This window comes from Accipiter gentilis, chromosome 16 (genome assembly GCF_929443795.1).
Source record: "Accipiter gentilis chromosome 16, bAccGen1.1, whole genome shotgun sequence".
NCBI classification, from domain to species: domain Eukaryota; kingdom Metazoa; phylum Chordata; class Aves; order Accipitriformes; family Accipitridae; genus Astur; species Astur gentilis.
Window position 1 is genome coordinate 24067835 of NC_064895.1, and position 16683 is coordinate 24084517.

General features: G+C 42.9%; 2 protein-coding genes across 5 annotated transcripts in view; both read left to right on the top strand.

Annotated features, from left to right (window-relative positions):
* TNFRSF21 (TNF receptor superfamily member 21) overlaps positions 1-16683 on the top strand; it is a 1117265-nt gene that overhangs the window by 739396 nt on the left and 361186 nt on the right. The gene's annotated exons all lie outside the window — the stretch shown is intronic.
* PTCHD4 (patched domain containing 4) overlaps positions 1-16683 on the top strand; it is an 88351-nt gene that overhangs the window by 9495 nt on the left and 62173 nt on the right. For all 3 annotated transcript variants that reach the window (XM_049818437.1, XM_049818435.1, XM_049818436.1), the window contains one exon: positions 15970-16450. In XM_049818437.1, coding sequence (XP_049674394.1) covers positions 15970-16450 — 481 coding nt within the window. The remainder of the gene's footprint in view (positions 1-15969; positions 16451-16683) is intronic.

The following is a 16683-nucleotide window of genomic DNA, read 5'->3' on the forward strand; positions in this document are numbered from 1 at the left end:
TGACGGGGAGGTGTTATTTTCACCACTCACATGGTGTGGTTTTGCACATGTGTCAACAGCTTTGTAAAAGGTGCTACGATTCAGAAGTGGTCATGGAGCATTTTGCCGCTTCTGTCCTAAATCATGTATTACCTGTGCTAAATCATGCATTACTTGTGCTAAATCACACGTTACCTGTGCTGCATATAGGGCCGGCCCATAAAATTTCAGCTGATTTTTTTTCTATCAGTAGTTAACAATAGTCTTGAAATCAAAAGCATCTGTGAAACAATGTCTACCTTGCCCTTAATTTTGTCTTGGAGGTAAAGAAGAGAAGGGCACGTTCCCATAGTTTCATTTTGACATGCTCCCAACAAAACACTTCCATTTTTTTGTGTTGAAATTTTCAAAGTATTCTTTCAAAATTCTTTCCAAAATATTTTGCTCTCACATTATACTTTAGATTAGAAAATAAAGGAGGAAAAAAAAAAAATGTTACTTTAGAAGGAAATATTTTCCCATGTTTAGACTTTGGGGAAGGAGAAGTCGCTCTGGTTTGAAAATCGCAGAGAAACGAAGTGACCCCACCAGCGCTGCCTGGCAGGACCCCTGCATGGCTGAGGACACAGCCCAGTCCCCGTGGACACGAGTGTATCCTCTATCAGGGTGCTCTGGCTCTTGTTAATGCCATTTTTCTCTGGAGACCAAGGCACTGTATTGATGGGCCAACTGATACTCACTTCCAGTTTTCCGAGCAGGTTTAGTTTGTAAAACAGTTTGCAGTTCATTAAGAAGAAAGATGCTGTTAGCAGTACTTCATTATGCAATGCAATCTCTTGTTTGATGGGACCTGTGACTTAACCATAAATCACCCTTTTCCTAACCATTTTCCAGGATGGTTTCTTAGAGTAGATTTTGATTCATTAACAAAATACATTAACAAATTCAGTGCTGAGCAGATGCAACATGGAAATATTCATGTGCATTTTTCTTCTTAAAATCCACACTTCAGTTTGCTCATGTTCTTCATTCCTGTCCCACTGAGTGAAGATTTATATACAGATAAGTACAAAACATCCTCCAAAAGATATTACACCACATAAGCTTTTGGATCCAGACGACAAACCTGCTTCTCTTCAGGATTGGCTGGAAGGTGTGGTAATAAATGCTCTACCAGTGGTGTTTCTTTGTTAACTAACACTAATTTTCCTGTCCAGAAGGGATTTTTCCATCTGCACGTAAAAAACACTGACCACCCAGTTGATGCACAACAGATTTATCATTGTTAATTGCATAGAAAGTTGGGACACCAGCAAAGAAACGTGAACATTTCTGAATATTTACAAATGTCTCTCCAATCTTTTTTTTCCCCAGGCTTCGAGATTAGCACGAGTATTAGGCTTTAGGTATATAGCCCAAAATAAATTTCACAAGCTTGACAAGCTTAAAAGCTCCCTTGCTCTCATAAAGTATTTGATGTTTTGTTTTTGAGAAGAAATTATTTTTAAAGAAAAAGTATTTTGTTCTCCTAAAAGAATAAAGCTAGTATGCTTACAATGTTTACCAGCTTCTGGCATCTAGTGAAAGATTTTGGAGGTGGGAGAAAGAAGAGGACATCCTTGAAGGGAAATTTGTGTTACATAAATGCCAAATACTGTCATTGCATATGTTCAGTGGTCTTTTCATTGGAATATTTACCTCAAAAGGAAGGTTAAAACAGGTCATTTGCAACTACTTAACAGATCTGAACAATGCTCCTTTAGGAATGATTCTGATACTTTTCTTGTGGAAAACCCAATTACTCTTAGAAGTAGCAAAAAATGTCAAGTTAAAATAAGGCAGAACAGGACATTTTTCCACTTCCTTTGGAGCAGCTTAATAAAAGGTAACCAGGATAGAGAATAGCCCAGAATGAAACTCAAAGAAATTCAAGTGCATCCCTAAACCATTTGAACTGGGTCTCTGAGCTGAACTACAGCCTCTTCGATGAGGAGACAGTGGACAGAAAGGACAACATTTCAGATGCTGTTTTCTGAAGGAGCGGTTTGGGCTGTGGGACGGTGATTTTGGTGCAGAACCATGTATTCAAGAATTCATATTCTGCTGCAACTCAGATCCTTCTCTCCCTTACATTGATTTTCCCATCATAAAGGAATGCTGTGGTGCCGCTGGAGAAAATCACAGAGCTGTTGGAGTTTTATGAGCAATCTCATGCCTCTTCCGTGTAACATCAAGAGGTCAAAGACATAAAAAGTTTATAAGGTCAGTCTAGCCCATTCCCTGGCCTGTGCAGAATTATGGGGAAATCCTAATAGAAAAATTAATTCCAATTGGCTTGGATGGGAAATCAGTCATGTGGGTTGGAAACTGGCTGAAAGATTGTAAACGAAGAAGAATCATGATAAATGATAATGTAACAAGTTTATGGAAGGTATCTTGCAGGGTATCTGGAGAATTTGTGTTAGGCCTGGTCTCATCTAACATCTCTATTAATTATCGGGAAGTGGAATTGAATTGCACAGGAATGAAATTCACAGATAATATTAAACAAGGAGGACATGTCAGCAGCAGCTGAGTCAGAGAATTTACACAGACAGAACCGGAGCAGTGAGAAACCCGAACAGAAAATAAAACAATTTTCTGAAGAGTTTTGGTTGCATTCTGGTCCCCAAAGGGCAATCTAGGGTTCTCCCTTGGAACAGATTCCTGTTAGCTGAGTTTTGCAAACGTTGAATTGAAGATGCAGTGCTTAAATGATATGACCAAGGTCAAAGACAAAGTTGATGTTAAAATTGGGATTTTACAACCCCGACAGAAAGGGCACTTAGTTTTACTTCTGACTCTGACTCTGCTTTGCAAGTATGGACATTTCACCACTCGGTGTTGTCCTTCATCCTTCACCTTCTTGCAGATCAAGTTCTGCAGGACAAAGACAGCTCCCTATGTTGAGTTTGAATGCTGTTTTGGAGGCTGCAGATGATGTATTAAATGATCAGTGAAGCCTTGATAGATTGTTGCTTTGTCTTAGTCCTTTTGTTATCTTTCTAGAATGAAATGGGTCTTCTTCTGGAGTTTTGTGCCGACTGTGCAGATTTGGGAAGGGCCAACCTTTAATTTTTTTTGCCACGTTGTGCATCATCTGATTGTTTCTCATCACTTCAAATTTAAATATTTTCATACGCCTAATGTCACAAATTGGCTCCATTTTGTCCCTGTTGAATTTTGTCATTCATTAATTATATTCTGGTTGTGCCAGGGAAAAATTCTCCTAGCAGACAGTCTTAAAACTCAGTGGAGCAGCACAGTTACAAAATATTCAGCTGGATCATTTCTACTGGTTTTCGTCCAGCTTGAGTGTGATTGCAGACCAAGTCTCTAGGAACAGGTTAGTGATGTTTGTGAAATGCATTGTGGAATCAGGCCACTTCTACTCCTCTTCTTGACAAACGTCCACAACGTCGGGGCATTTGCTGCAGCAGATAGTCCCTGGGCTGGTCTGCAGAGTTAGGCTGTGACCCTGCCCTGCCACTGAGGGTCCATGGTGGAGCAGTTTGTGGAAGCTCATACAGAGAATCACAATCGGAATGTTCATCCCAAAGCTGGGATATATTTCTTCTAATTTCAGCCCTTTTATATTCAGCATCTAACCTAAACTGAGCCCAATGTGCAATCAGAGGAGAGAAGGGTGAACCTCCAGAAGAAATGCATTTAACTTTTTCTAAACAACTACACTAGGAGGGGATGAACTCACCCTTCAGAGGCATCATGGACCAGAGGAAGAGTGTTCATATTATGCATTTACCCTTCATATGGTTAAAATTAGGTGAGCTGAATCCCACCATACATTTATTTGAAACCACAAAAAAACAAAAAAGTTCCACGAAAGTTCCATAAGCATGGGAATATGCTAAATTCGAGGATCTTTATAGAAAAGACTTATGTCAGGTGAAGCGTTTCCGAATGACCTAGGGAATAATCTGCGTTTGTACTGACATGAGAAAAAACTTCCCAGAATAATTTAATGGGGAAAATCAAGGCTTCTTCTCAAGTCCGTTGCAGCTTTGTCTTACACCAAATCTCTGACAGGGTTTTGAAACACTCTTTTTGGGAATTATTATTAGACAGTTGCAAAAGAACTAAAATACATTAATCTGAATAAGGAATTAACTTCCACTGAAGGAACCGGAATTAAATGCCATCCTCCTGCAAAATAGATTGCTAGATATTGGCATTTTATTGCAGCAGGGAGACTGAGATTTTGCAGAGTACTCAGAAGACAAATGCTGAGGTTCTGTCATCTGGAAGTGCTTTACCATCTGATTACTCTGGCTTATTTTATCAGAATTTTTCCCTAAATATTTATTTGTTTGAAATCCAAAAGTGGCTAGATACCACAAGGTCCCACCATCTGCAGCACTTTTTTAAAAAATTAAAAGTCCAATCCTTCCTGTTCTGCCAGAATCAAAACCTTTCCAAATAGATTATACTAATCTAAATTGAAAAATCACTTTGCACTCCAGGGGACTTTGAAAAGCCTTTTTTTTTAAACACATGTTACATTAAAGTAAGTATAAAATGTCTATTTGGGGGAAAAAAAAAGTTTTGATGTCTTGTAAGGAAACATCTCAGATAAGTTGAAAAGGTGGTTGTTGCTGTTATTATTATTATTATTATTTACAATGAATATACTACATTTCTTCAGACGTGCTTATACACAGTATCTAAATACTCATCTTACTTCGTATCTTGAACTCATTCTTAACAATAGCACTACATTAACATAGGTACAGATATAACCTAACTTCAAGCATTTAATGAAGGTACTTAAAATAGTTTGGGACATTGTAGGCATTAGGAGAACTACAAATCCTAAGAATGAGATTCAGTCCATTTAAGATCAAGCTTGCCCTCTGGAGATTCCCCATTTTTCTCTTCTCCTTGAGCAGGCAGCCTGGTAGTCCTGGCATTTCTAACCTGGCAGGTTTGGGTAGGCAGCCTGACTCAGGACCTCAGAGCCCAAATTCTGACTTTTCATGTTTTGAGTCTTGTTCTGGCTGAAGAGGCACATCCAAATCAGAAACTCTGCTTGAAGTTAATAGCTACTGTGTACTCGCACGAAAGGACAAATACTCAGCCGTGAAATACAGCCACCTTGAGGATGAAGCTATTCAGGTGTTGCATAGCTGACACCACCACCGGACTGTGGGGTTTGAGCACAGGAATTAAAGAAATCCTCTGCCAGCTGGCAGCAAGGAAGGAATTAAATCTTTCTTTCTTTTTTTTTTTCTTTTTTTCTTTTTTCCTTCCCATTGAGTTTGCATAAACCTGGATTATTTCTCCAATCCATTTTACCACTTGCCACATGAACTGCTGCTCCCAGGCTTGGCAGGGAGGAGGTGCAGGCTCAGAAAGGGCAGGGAAGGGACCTCTCCTTTGCCGGCATCGCCAGTTCATGCTGCAAAATACAGCGACTAAAGAAACTCCAGCATCCGATGGGAAGATCTTTGGAGCATGGGCAGATTCTCCAGTTGTGCGTTTGCATGGCACCTAGCACAGCAGGGTCCTGGGCTATTCCAGAACCTCACCGGTGACCAGGGATTATGGTCTCAACCAAGACCTCAGCATCTGCTGTACCTTGTGTGGGTCCTCCCCGGCCTCCGCAGCACAAGGGCTGCATCAAGGTGAATTGCTCCCAGCAGCACGTGGAGCTTGATGGGCAGCAGTTGGTAGCAGCTCCCGCAATCTCTAGATGAAGGGTTTGGGCTGATGCAAAATTTTCAGGTTGTTGCGCGCTGTTGTTTAACTCTTGTTTCTCGTTGCAAATGTGCTCTGTGCCGTCTGAGACAGCACAAGACACCCTCTCTCACAGAGTACGGCGAAAAAAATAAAGAGAAGCTGGCCCTCGTAATGTCAGCAAACTTCCAGTGGGAGAGCTCGCCAGTGATGGGAGGCAATGAGAAGAGCAAAGTGGAGACAATGACATGAGCTTTACTTTTTTGACTGGAATAAGAATTAAAGAAAACATGTTAGAGAATCACACATGACAGCACCTTAATCTCTATGAGCCACTAAGAACATAAGATTTTATCACGAAGAGCACACGTTACAAGGTGATCTTGAGACAGCTATTACAAATATAAAATCTACCTGCTGATGTTCATAAATGGGGGTGAAAAATCTCTTTGAACATACTGAATTCAAAAGTACCTTGGGTGGGAGTCAGCTATCTCATATGCAGCTCCAGAACCCCAGCTTCAGTTATATTTTAATGCATAAATACAGGCCTACTTAAATGCCTCATTCCCACTCCCCCTTTCCAGGTTCTGGTCCAACATTATGAAAAAAAAAAAGGAAAAACATCTGAAATTAGACATTTTTTTGGCTCTCTCCAGCTAACAAATGTCCAAACTCATTAAAAACCAGTGCGTGCTGGAGGGAAGTGAAGGATGCTTCAGGGTAGAGAAATTGCTTCACAATGCCAAATTTGAGATTTAAAAAAAAAAAGAGAGAGAGAGAGGAAAAAAACCTGATTAATTATCTCTTAAAAAGGAGGAATTTTCAGCTGGAAGTGTTAAATGTCCTTAACTGTATCTGCTTTGCGCAGTGCTTTGTTATATCTTATTGAGCACTGCGAGAGTGGAAGCTCCTCATAGGACTTGGGTAAGAGCAGAGCAGCACCTTGCATTTGAAAGCTGGGCTTAGTTAAGCCTGCAAACTGCTTAGCTGGAAGTTAACCTCAAAACCACACTAGCTCCAAAATCTTGCCACATCACACTTGGCTTTGTCTGATTCTCCGTTATTTCTTTTCTTCTTGCCTTTGATAAAACATTATCACAGTGTTTCAGTACTTTGGCTGCTGGTCCCCAGAGAAACCATGAAGAGCAGAGACAAGAGAAAATTAAAGAGATGTTTGCCAACATAAAACATAATTTAAAAAGAAAAAAGCACCCTTTTCTGTGTCATTATTGAAACTTCAGATTGTAAGAGCTTAAATGATTCCCGTGGATCTGCTTTACTCTTCACTTTTTATTCTCTGCTGTTTATTTTTTAATATTTCCTTTAGATGGAGTAATAAAACCAGGCAAATCCAGTTCCTTTTGCTTCCTGGCAGGATTTCTTCCTATTTCTTCTGTGTATTGGACTTCAAGCAGTGTAGGAAAAACAATTAGAAGAGGTACACAGTGGGGTGCATGCAAAGCAAGAGGACCTACAAACCTAGCAGTGAAAACATGTGACCCCTTTTTAGGATCTTTTAGGGACTATTGTTGGATCCCATTCTTATCCCCCCAAAACCCTTCAGCTTGGGCATATGAAGTGAGTGGTGAAATTTTGCAAACATTTTTGTGCCTTTTTGCTTTTGTTGATAAGGAAAGACAACAAGAAAGGAGGTTTTCTTGATTTTTAGTGTTTTCTGCTGTCTTTTTTTTTTTTTTTTACTTTAGGGATTAGGTTCTTGTTTAGCCTATAATTCCATAGACTTTAAGAAAGCTTTAAGATTAGACCTTCACAAGAGACAGAAAGTATTCTGGTGGAATATTGTGCTGTTTTCTCCCATTTGGAGAAAGCAATGACCACCTTCAGATAACAAAACTCTCTTGGATTTCACTGAGGCACAAGATATCTTTAGTTCATTAATCTCGCTTACTTTTTGTTGCCAATTTCATTCAAATCCCTGCATTTAGGAGAAGGATTTCTTGGTTAAAAAATAAACAGTTGCATTATTTCTCCCCCTTCCCAGCAGTTCATTTCACTTTTCTGTTTGTTGAAGAGCTGGAAAATCCACAATAACTATGAAACTCCCAAAGGTGTCTTCCAGCCATGTTATGGAAGACACTGTCTTGGTGTGTTGTGCTTCAGAAATGCACGGAGACTGAAAATTGGGCTAGGTGGACCACTGGCCTGCACTGAAAATACATTTCTTGTCTTTTTATGCTCTTTGTAATTTTCTTCCTTTCCTTTGAACATTTTTTAACATTGAGTTTGAGCTACGGATGAAATCAGAATTAATATGGAGAATTCATTAATATAAAGTACTCGTGCTACAGATTCTTAGAGTTTGCCAAATACAAGAGATGGTAAATGTGTTCTTCATACACATGCCTGCATACATGAGTGTAAGTATTTAACTGTATATATCCAAATATTAGTGTTTTGTGCATCTCCCTTGAGGACTGCTCTCTCCTTAGTGATTCATTCCTACGTTTTTCCTTGGCACAAACAAAATCCTTTGGGATGAACAGTAGCTGTGCACAAGACCACGGAGAGAGGCACAGCTTTTTTTTAATTGGAGCTGGGTATTCTTCACGACTTAACACCTGGCAAAGGCCTAGATGTTGTCCCAGTTTGCACAGGTGGAGGGCCACAGCTGTACCATGCAATGCAGGAGCTTGGATTTCCCCTCCTAAAGCCATGTGGCACCTCCTTGCAAAAGTCTGTCATAAAGCAGGAATTGAATATATGAAAAATACAAACGCTGTCCTGCTTGGTGGTGTGAAGCATGGAGGTCCTGGGGTAGAAAAACAGTTTCTGAGGAAATTCCCACACCTCGGTGCGAAGCTCTGGTTAGCTGAATCAGCTCACCATGATCTGGAGTTTGCCTGCAAACAGTGCAGGCTCCGTTCAAAAATCTCCAGTAATCAGGACATGGTCCCGTGCAGGGTGAGAGGAAACCACTGACCCAAAACCCAAGTCCCTGCTCCTTTCCAGACCAGAGACGGAGATGGAGTTCCTCATACAACCCTCTCCCTCTTCCCCCACTGCTCAGCCTTTGCGCGTTGACCTGTTACCGGCCGTTGGGGTGATCTTCCGAGCTGGGGACAGGCTTTAAAACCTCCCACGCTGTGTGGGTCCCCGTGCACAGGTCTAGGGCAGCACAGGGCTTGTGAACCAGACGTCCCGGAGCACGTAGACATCAGCAGGAAGAAAAAAAACCCACACGTGCTACCTATACTTGAAATTTCCTCTTTTCTGTTGACGGGGGGCGTCAGTTTAGGGTAGCTAAACCCAGCCCCGCGTTATTGCTGCTCTGCTCGGTGCTACCGTGTAGTGTAGCCCGGGGTCCTGCCCTGCGGGAAAGTGGGAAGGAGGGAGGCTGGAGGGGGCTGGGAAGGCAGGGAGCGCTGAAGCAAGGACTGAAGTGCAGGGCTGTGCTCGCCTGCTGCCACCGGCACCGTGGCACAGGGCACGGGAGACGCAGCTCTGCTGTTTGCAGGAGGGTGTCAAAACTGCTTTGCTCCCACCTGCCTTCTCCTGCCCTCTTCCCGGGCGGTCAGGGTGCAGTGAGAACTGCTGCTTTTGTTACCCCTCACCCTGTATTTTGCCCTCTCCTGGCTTCCTTTTTCATACCTCCACTCTCTTTAGGGCACCCGGCTCCTTAGTCCCACTTTTATTTCACAACCACTACCAACTCCGCTTCTTTTGCATCACTGACCACTTTCTTGCTACACGAATCCCCCCACAAAGCATACAACCCACTTGGTTTGTCTGCCCGCTGCCACCCCTTGGACAAGAACCTATTCGTGGATGGGCAGGGAAAACTTGGTACTGGTGTGCAGTGATGCTTTTTGCCGTCATCCTTCATCCTGGGGGATTTAGGGGCCGCAGTGCCGGGATGCAACCTGATTTTTTTGCTCTGTGACACCAGGGAAGCTCCACTGGCAGGAACAAGCTGTGAAAAGCAGAGGGGCTGAGCCCAAGGTGACTCCCTCGAGGGCTTTTGATCCTGGGCAGGACAGAGCAGAAAATCAAAGGACAATATAAAGCAGGGAGGGAGCTGTGGCTCTGTGCTTGCTGGAAACAAGAGGACAGCAGTATTTTAAGATCTGACCTGGTAGATGTACACACCCAGGCTTACCAATGACTTGAGAGGTCCTGCTGACATGAATCTCCTGTGGAAAGCGAACTGGTGTCACCGACACCAAGTTGTGCTGAGCCACCCACTTGCAGGGCTTCCTATCCTTCCATCTCACCAGCCCCTAGGCCACTGGGCACCCAAAGCCATCCTCACCCTTCACCCCTGGATCCATCTCACAGGTCTGGGGTGCAGCCACCGATTCACCTGCCGCTGCCTGGACTGTCAGTGCCAAAGCACTGTGTAATAATTACACTGTGTGTAATCACAGCCAACATGGGTATGACTTTAGCAGCTTCAGGGACACCACTGTGTCCTTGACTGCATGGGCACGGTTTAGGACAACCGGGGCCAAAGTTGGGCTGGGAGTGAACTGGGCAGTAAATGAATCCCTTTTTTCCCCAGAAGAACTGGAATGGGAGCTGAGATGGACCAAACAGGAGTCTGACCTTGGGAGTGAAGGAGTTACTTGAATGATGAGGAACTTGACAGTAGGACAAAGAATACAGGAGGCTTAAGAAGAATGTAAAAGTGAAATACAGTCTAGGAGGGAAGGTTTGGTGTGGAATGGAGCCGGTCTGGGAGTGAGAGGGCTTATCTTGCATTTTTATTCCTGAGGGATGTGCAGGGGAAGCAGTAGGTGGAGGGGAAAGCCTTTTCTGCTTTCCCTCTGGCCTTTTCCTCTCTTGACAGCTGAAAACCTGACAGGGTGATACAGAAGGAACAAAGTGGGGAGGACCGCTCAGAAATACAGCACGTCCAGCACCAGAAGCTCCTCCACAGAGAAGAGTTCTCTAATAGCAATCACACTTTGCTATTGCACCCTTATGAATTCCTCCATAATTTGATTTACTTAGAAGGAATAGATCTGTGTTAGGAATACTTCTCTTATTCCCTGTTATTGATCCTAGAGTATGTAAGTGTCTTGAATTATTTTTCTCCTGCTCTAGTCTCTTCAAATTATCTGATCTAAAATGAGAAACCCAAACCAGTAAGGGTCTGGGCTTTAGCATGAGCCTAGACTCATCAGAAAGAGGTGCCACATGGTTCTGGTTGCCTTTTTGGTGTTCTGGGTACGCACCTCCTGCACTTAAAAAAATCACAGTAGTAATCCTTGATTTCCCCGGGAGGTGGCTCAAGGTCTGTATGTTTGCTAACCTGCAGGACATGCCTGTGAAGGGCCCGTGTGAGCCAGGAATGGCAAGGCAGGTCAGCTAGTTTTGTGTTTGCATCTGTCACTGAAGGTGGGTTAATATCTCCTAGCTTTGTAGCCTGATAAAAGCTACGATCAAGTCTTAAGTAATCTTGTGCCTCTGCTGTAAATGGAGACAGACAGGCAACTGCAGAAGGCAAGTCTGGTTTTGATGTGTACCTTAGGATGGGGTGGATCATCCTTTGGATGTGCCTGACTCTTCCCAGTGACTACGAAACAAATTTGCTTGACTAGCTGGTGAGCTGAACCTCATCACTGCCAGATAGCTGGAAATAACCGAGTTGTTCTTTATTGCAGCAGAGACCTAGCGCATTATTTCCTGGATACCTTCTCATGGCCACTTTCATATGTTTTATTTTTGCTGAGTGAACAGACCACATGGCCATTGCTGTGTCCCTGGTCCCAGCCAGCCGAGGTGCAGTTTTCCCTCAAATGTGTTGCCCTCGGCGCTCACTTGTCCCGGACTCTCTCTCCATTGCTGACAGTAGCTGCACAGGGACAAGTACAACAAGCAGTCTGGTGGGTGTGCGAGGGCACCCACACAGCTCTGAGGGCAAGAAAACTGCTCAGCTGGTGCCGTTCAAAGCAGGGAGGAGAAGGCAACCTGCCCAGGGCTGGTGACCACACGGAAACCTGGGGATGGGAGTTGGGGCTGCAGCAGCTGCACTGACATTATTAAGGAAACAAAAAAGGTCCCAGGTAATTTAGTAGTAAGGGAGTATTGCTAGTATCCCTCTGGGCTGCACACAGAGAGGATCTGTGCCTCCGTTAACACCAGCAAAAGATATTTAGCTCAGTAGGAGCAGCTGGTTTTGTTTAATCTGAGAGGTCCTGCGCTTAGCTCTGGAGCCAGCCAAACATCCCCATGCCATTTACACATTTTTTTAGGATATTAAAGGTCCAAGCATCCTTTACAGAGAAGTTTCTAGCCTGAAATATGGTAGAGGTTTATTCTGCATCCATCCATTCACCATTAGTGATTTTTTACTGCTGAACGGACAAGGAGTTTGGAATTTCAACAATGTGCAAGACCAGGTCTGCATATACGCAGGTGGCAAAGTCCATCATGCTGGGGGAAAAGGAGGATGATGCTGTCCACGTCTAGCAACTGTCACTCCTCTGAGAGTCCTTAGTTCTCATTCTCCTCCTTTTTATAATCTAAATTTAGCAAGTGGCTTTGGGCCATCTAGAAAAAGAGAAGGGAGTACACAAAAAAAAATTTACTAGTATCCATCAAAGTAAAGATTTTTGCTTGGCTCCTGTTTAAGATCACATATTACATGCCCCGGCAAGTGGTCTGTGTTTCATGCCATTTTTAAAGATGCTCAGATCTGGAGAGAATTAGCTGCAATCCCAATGGACGATGGCCCTTTTTGTCCTTTGGGAGAACAGACACTGTGGTTTTTGTTAGAGACGAAAAAAAAAAAAAAAAAAAGAAAGAAAGAAAGAGAAAGACACATAGAATTTGGGACTGGGATACCTGGGAATCTGAAATTCAGGCTCCAGCCATGCTAGTGACCTTGCCAAAGATAGTTATCATCTTGTGTTGTAGAATCTCTGGAGATACATGGGTATAAAATGGTGTACAATCAATAAGAACTATTATTACTCTATTTTTTGAGTTTGCTTTTCTGTATATAAGATCAGAGAGTAGCAACATATGTGGGTAAAATGTGTAAGAGATCTGTAGTCTGAAACATGCAACTGTTGTTATGAAATTAAAAATAGCATCATGTAGGCATATACCAGGAAGGACTCGCTGACAACAGAAAGTGCTTTTTTTCATTGAGGAACTAGGTGGAATGAGGGATCTTGCTCAAAACCTGCCTGGTCTTCAGGCCTCATTTATACAAGTCACTGCAGCCTCATTTTGTTTCCCAGAACTTAGGCTTAGCCCAGGAGCTTAGCTGTTCATGTGTCCTTCTTTCACCAGCGTGGTCCTGGAGGACAACAGAGAACTTGGGGTGGTGAATAACTCCACTGAAGTAGCCGTGAGACACCAAGAGGTAGTTAGGTCCCTGGCTTGGAGGCCTCTGGGAAATGCTGAAGGTCATGTTGGCAGCACTGGGTCTTCGTTTTCCCACACTTCAGTCTCCATCTGTAAAATGGGATGAGAGATGATGCTGTTCCCCATTTTCTTCTGTCTTCCTTGCTGAGATTGTAACCATTGCAGTGACAGCCCTGCCTAGCACAACAGGACCTTTATCTCTCTTAGAGCATTTGGCAAAGACAACATATGAGCTGTATTAGAAAAGGGTCCCATTTTCCCAGATGCCATGGTGGCAGGTTCGTGTTTGCATGCTATAAAAGCAGCAAAGGAAAAACCCTTGCATAGATAGGAAGCAATCTGCCTTTGGAAGGAAAGGGACGGACAAAATGACCTCAAAGCAATTCAGCATCTGTGATTTCCTGGATTCCATCTGAAAGCTCGCTCTCTATTTTGCTGACATATGAGCTGGGTGCCCTATTGTACATCAGTGTAACAAATAGCCGTTATCTTCTGTTTCGTGGAAGATACGGCAGAACATGATTTATTTGTGCCTGCTCTGTTGCTTCTTTTGAAATGTTGCTGTCGTTCGGTGCACCTTTCGCAGCGGAAGGCAGATGGTCATCGCAAAGTTTCCCGTAACCTTGCCGTGCGTGCTGCATAGTGAATCAATGAAACCTGAATTACAGTCCATTGTCTGAGTTTGGAGCTGTGCTGCTAAAGTATCCTGCAGTGGCTGAAAACATTTGAATGTCAACACTGCATATATACTGAGGAAATATGACATTTCTCCCTAAAATTTCAAAGCAGTGCCAAAGGGGATTTTTAACTGTGAAGTTGCGTCTGATGTGAGCAGGGACTGCATTGCTCAAACCTTAATTACCAGCTTGGAAATGTACCTTTTGTGGGTGTGTGAGTGTTAGGTGTGACCCCCTCCTTAGAAAAAAAAAATAGAAATAATGAATCAAAACAGAATTCTAACATAAAATGCCAGAGACGAGGATTTTTTGGAGTCCAAACAGGACCAGCTGCCCCTCTGTGCTAGCTGTCTCTGCTTATTTGACATTTGCAATGAGGCTTCAGGTGATTTGAGAAACTGGCATTAGACTGCAAATCACCTCTTATGTCAGCTCGTGCCAGGATACCTCGCCAGAAGCCGTTATTTCTGTGGGAAATAACAACTGGGAATAGGGAAAAAATGAACTTCTGAAAAGCACTTTGTCACGTTCCCTGGGCTGTGGCAGGCAAATGCTGAAAACAGTGTGAGTTCTTGCCATGAAAGCAGGCATAGGCAAAAATTTCTCAGTGGGAGGATTACCTCCTTTACGTACCAGAGACAGGACAAGGTGAGTATATAAAATATTTTCAACACTGTCTCTCAATTTCTGATATTTATTTGCTCTATGAGCAGACATGCCGGAAGACATCTATGTTTCATAAAGCCTGGTACCTTGCTTCATTGATTTTTCCTTAGGATGGGAATCATTACAACGAGCAGGTCTGGCAATTTCAGATAATGACCTGCGTGCAGCACAGGTGTTTCTAGAAATGGCTAATGTTGGATGTAATAGATGCTAAATGTGTCTCCCCCAAATGCTTCTGGCCTTTTGCAGATGACTGCTTCCATGTGCGTGTGTAGAGCAGAGCATCTCCCAAATTTAAGCTGTCAGTCAGCTCATTCCCATAGCCCATCTAGGCAAAAAGTATTATCTCATGTGAACTCGCTGCTGCAGGATGTTTTATACATTGACTGGTTTGAAAATTTTATGGTTTTATTAAATACAAGAGAAAAGAAATCTGAAAACTTATAATTCAATTTACGGGGGGGGGGGGGGGAAGCAAAATGTTGTTATTTGGTGTGCAACAGACATTAATCCCTGGGTTTAGAGTTTTTTGATCAAAGAGATTATTTGTGCTAGGACATTTTTATCCAATATCTACTGAGTCTTCTTCCTCAGTTTGCAACTGCGTTTGATCTTCTAAATCCACGCAAGCTTCCCCTGTCTTGAAAGGGGCACATCACAGTTAATCTAGAGAACTAGAATAACCAGGGGCTTAAAAGCAAGGACTTTCCTCACAGGACCTTTCTTACAAAAAAGAAAAAAATCATCTAAATGTGACCAGATAACTCTACCAAAAAAATGGTCTGGTCTTGTAAATAGGCAGGAGCTGATCCTGAGTGCACGTGATGTGTCCTTTACTGAGTGTCATGGAGTATTTTATGTCCTAGCATATACTGAAATAAGTGAGAACAGAGTAAGGTTCATATTCTTGAAATATAAAACCACCAAATCCTGGCTAAATTGAGGTGTAAGGTAGATTCTTTTCTCTGTGCCGCTGATAGAAATCCATGAAATCTCAAATAGACAATTCAAGAAGTCTGATTTTAATTATATTTTTCTACAGCCAGAGTAGCTATTAAACTTTGTGGATCCGTCTACATTTACGTCTGTATACTGAGGAACCAGGCCTCATTTTCTGTACATTTACACTTTTTAAAAGCATTTCCAAAGTGTCAGGAAATCGCAAATCTTCCAGAAATTGATCTTCATCTCAAACTTTTCCTACTTCAGTAACTGGAGATTTGTTGTCTGTCGGAGTTAAAACGTGGGAAAGCGATCCTCTCCCACGGGGTGAGGAGCTTGCATGCTGCGTTTCAGTCCCCGAACATCTGGGACCGCGATGAGTACCAGAGCAGTCCCTGAACTGCAGCACAGAATTGCAAATGAGCCTAAAATGAGTAAGAAACAGAGTCGCGGCAGGGAACAGGGATGCGTCCCAAAGCCCACTGAAGTGAACGGCACGACTCCTGTCGGCTGCAGTGGCCTTTGAGTGGAGCTCTCGGCATGTCTGTGAAAGGAAGGTAGAGTCAAACGCTATCACTGTATCACATCTTACGCAGGATAACCACATGCTCATCTTTTTTACTTTCTCTCCCAGGATGGAAGGAACAGTTTTATTGGCCACCAGCTCGGAGGGGTCATGGAAGTGCCAAACAGCAAGGACCAGAGAGTCAAATCAGCCAGAGCCATCCAAATCACTTACTACCTCCAAACGTATGGCTCTGTCACCCAGGACCTCATTGGGGAGAAGTGGGAGAGTGAATTCTGTAAACTGATGCACAAGATGCAGCTGGATCACCAAGATCTGCAGCTCTACTCACTAGCGTCCTTTAGCCTCTGGAAGGACTTCCACCAGACCAGTCTCTTGGCCAGGGGCAAAATTTTGGTGAGCCTGATGCTGATTCTCCTGACTGCTACCCTCTCGAGCTCCATGAAGGACTGCCTGCGTAGCAAACCTTTCCTGGGACTCTTGGGAGTACTCACTATCTGTATTTCCAGTGTCACTGCGGCAGGGATATTTTTCATTACTGATGGAAAATATAATTCTACTCTGTTGGGAATCCCTTTCTTCGCTATGGGTAATTATTTATCTTCATAATAATAGGATTAACAGAGCTTAATGACAGGATTGTAAATTACATCCTGGGTTATAAAGTGCAGATTTTACCTTGAGTGAAAGTCTAAGTCATTTTCATCTTGTTAAATTGATCTGTGCCTTGCCAAAAAAAAAAAAAAAAGAAAAAAAAAAAAAAGAAAAGAAAAGAAAAGAAAAAGGAAACAAAACAAAGCAGTAGCAACAACAAAGAGCAAA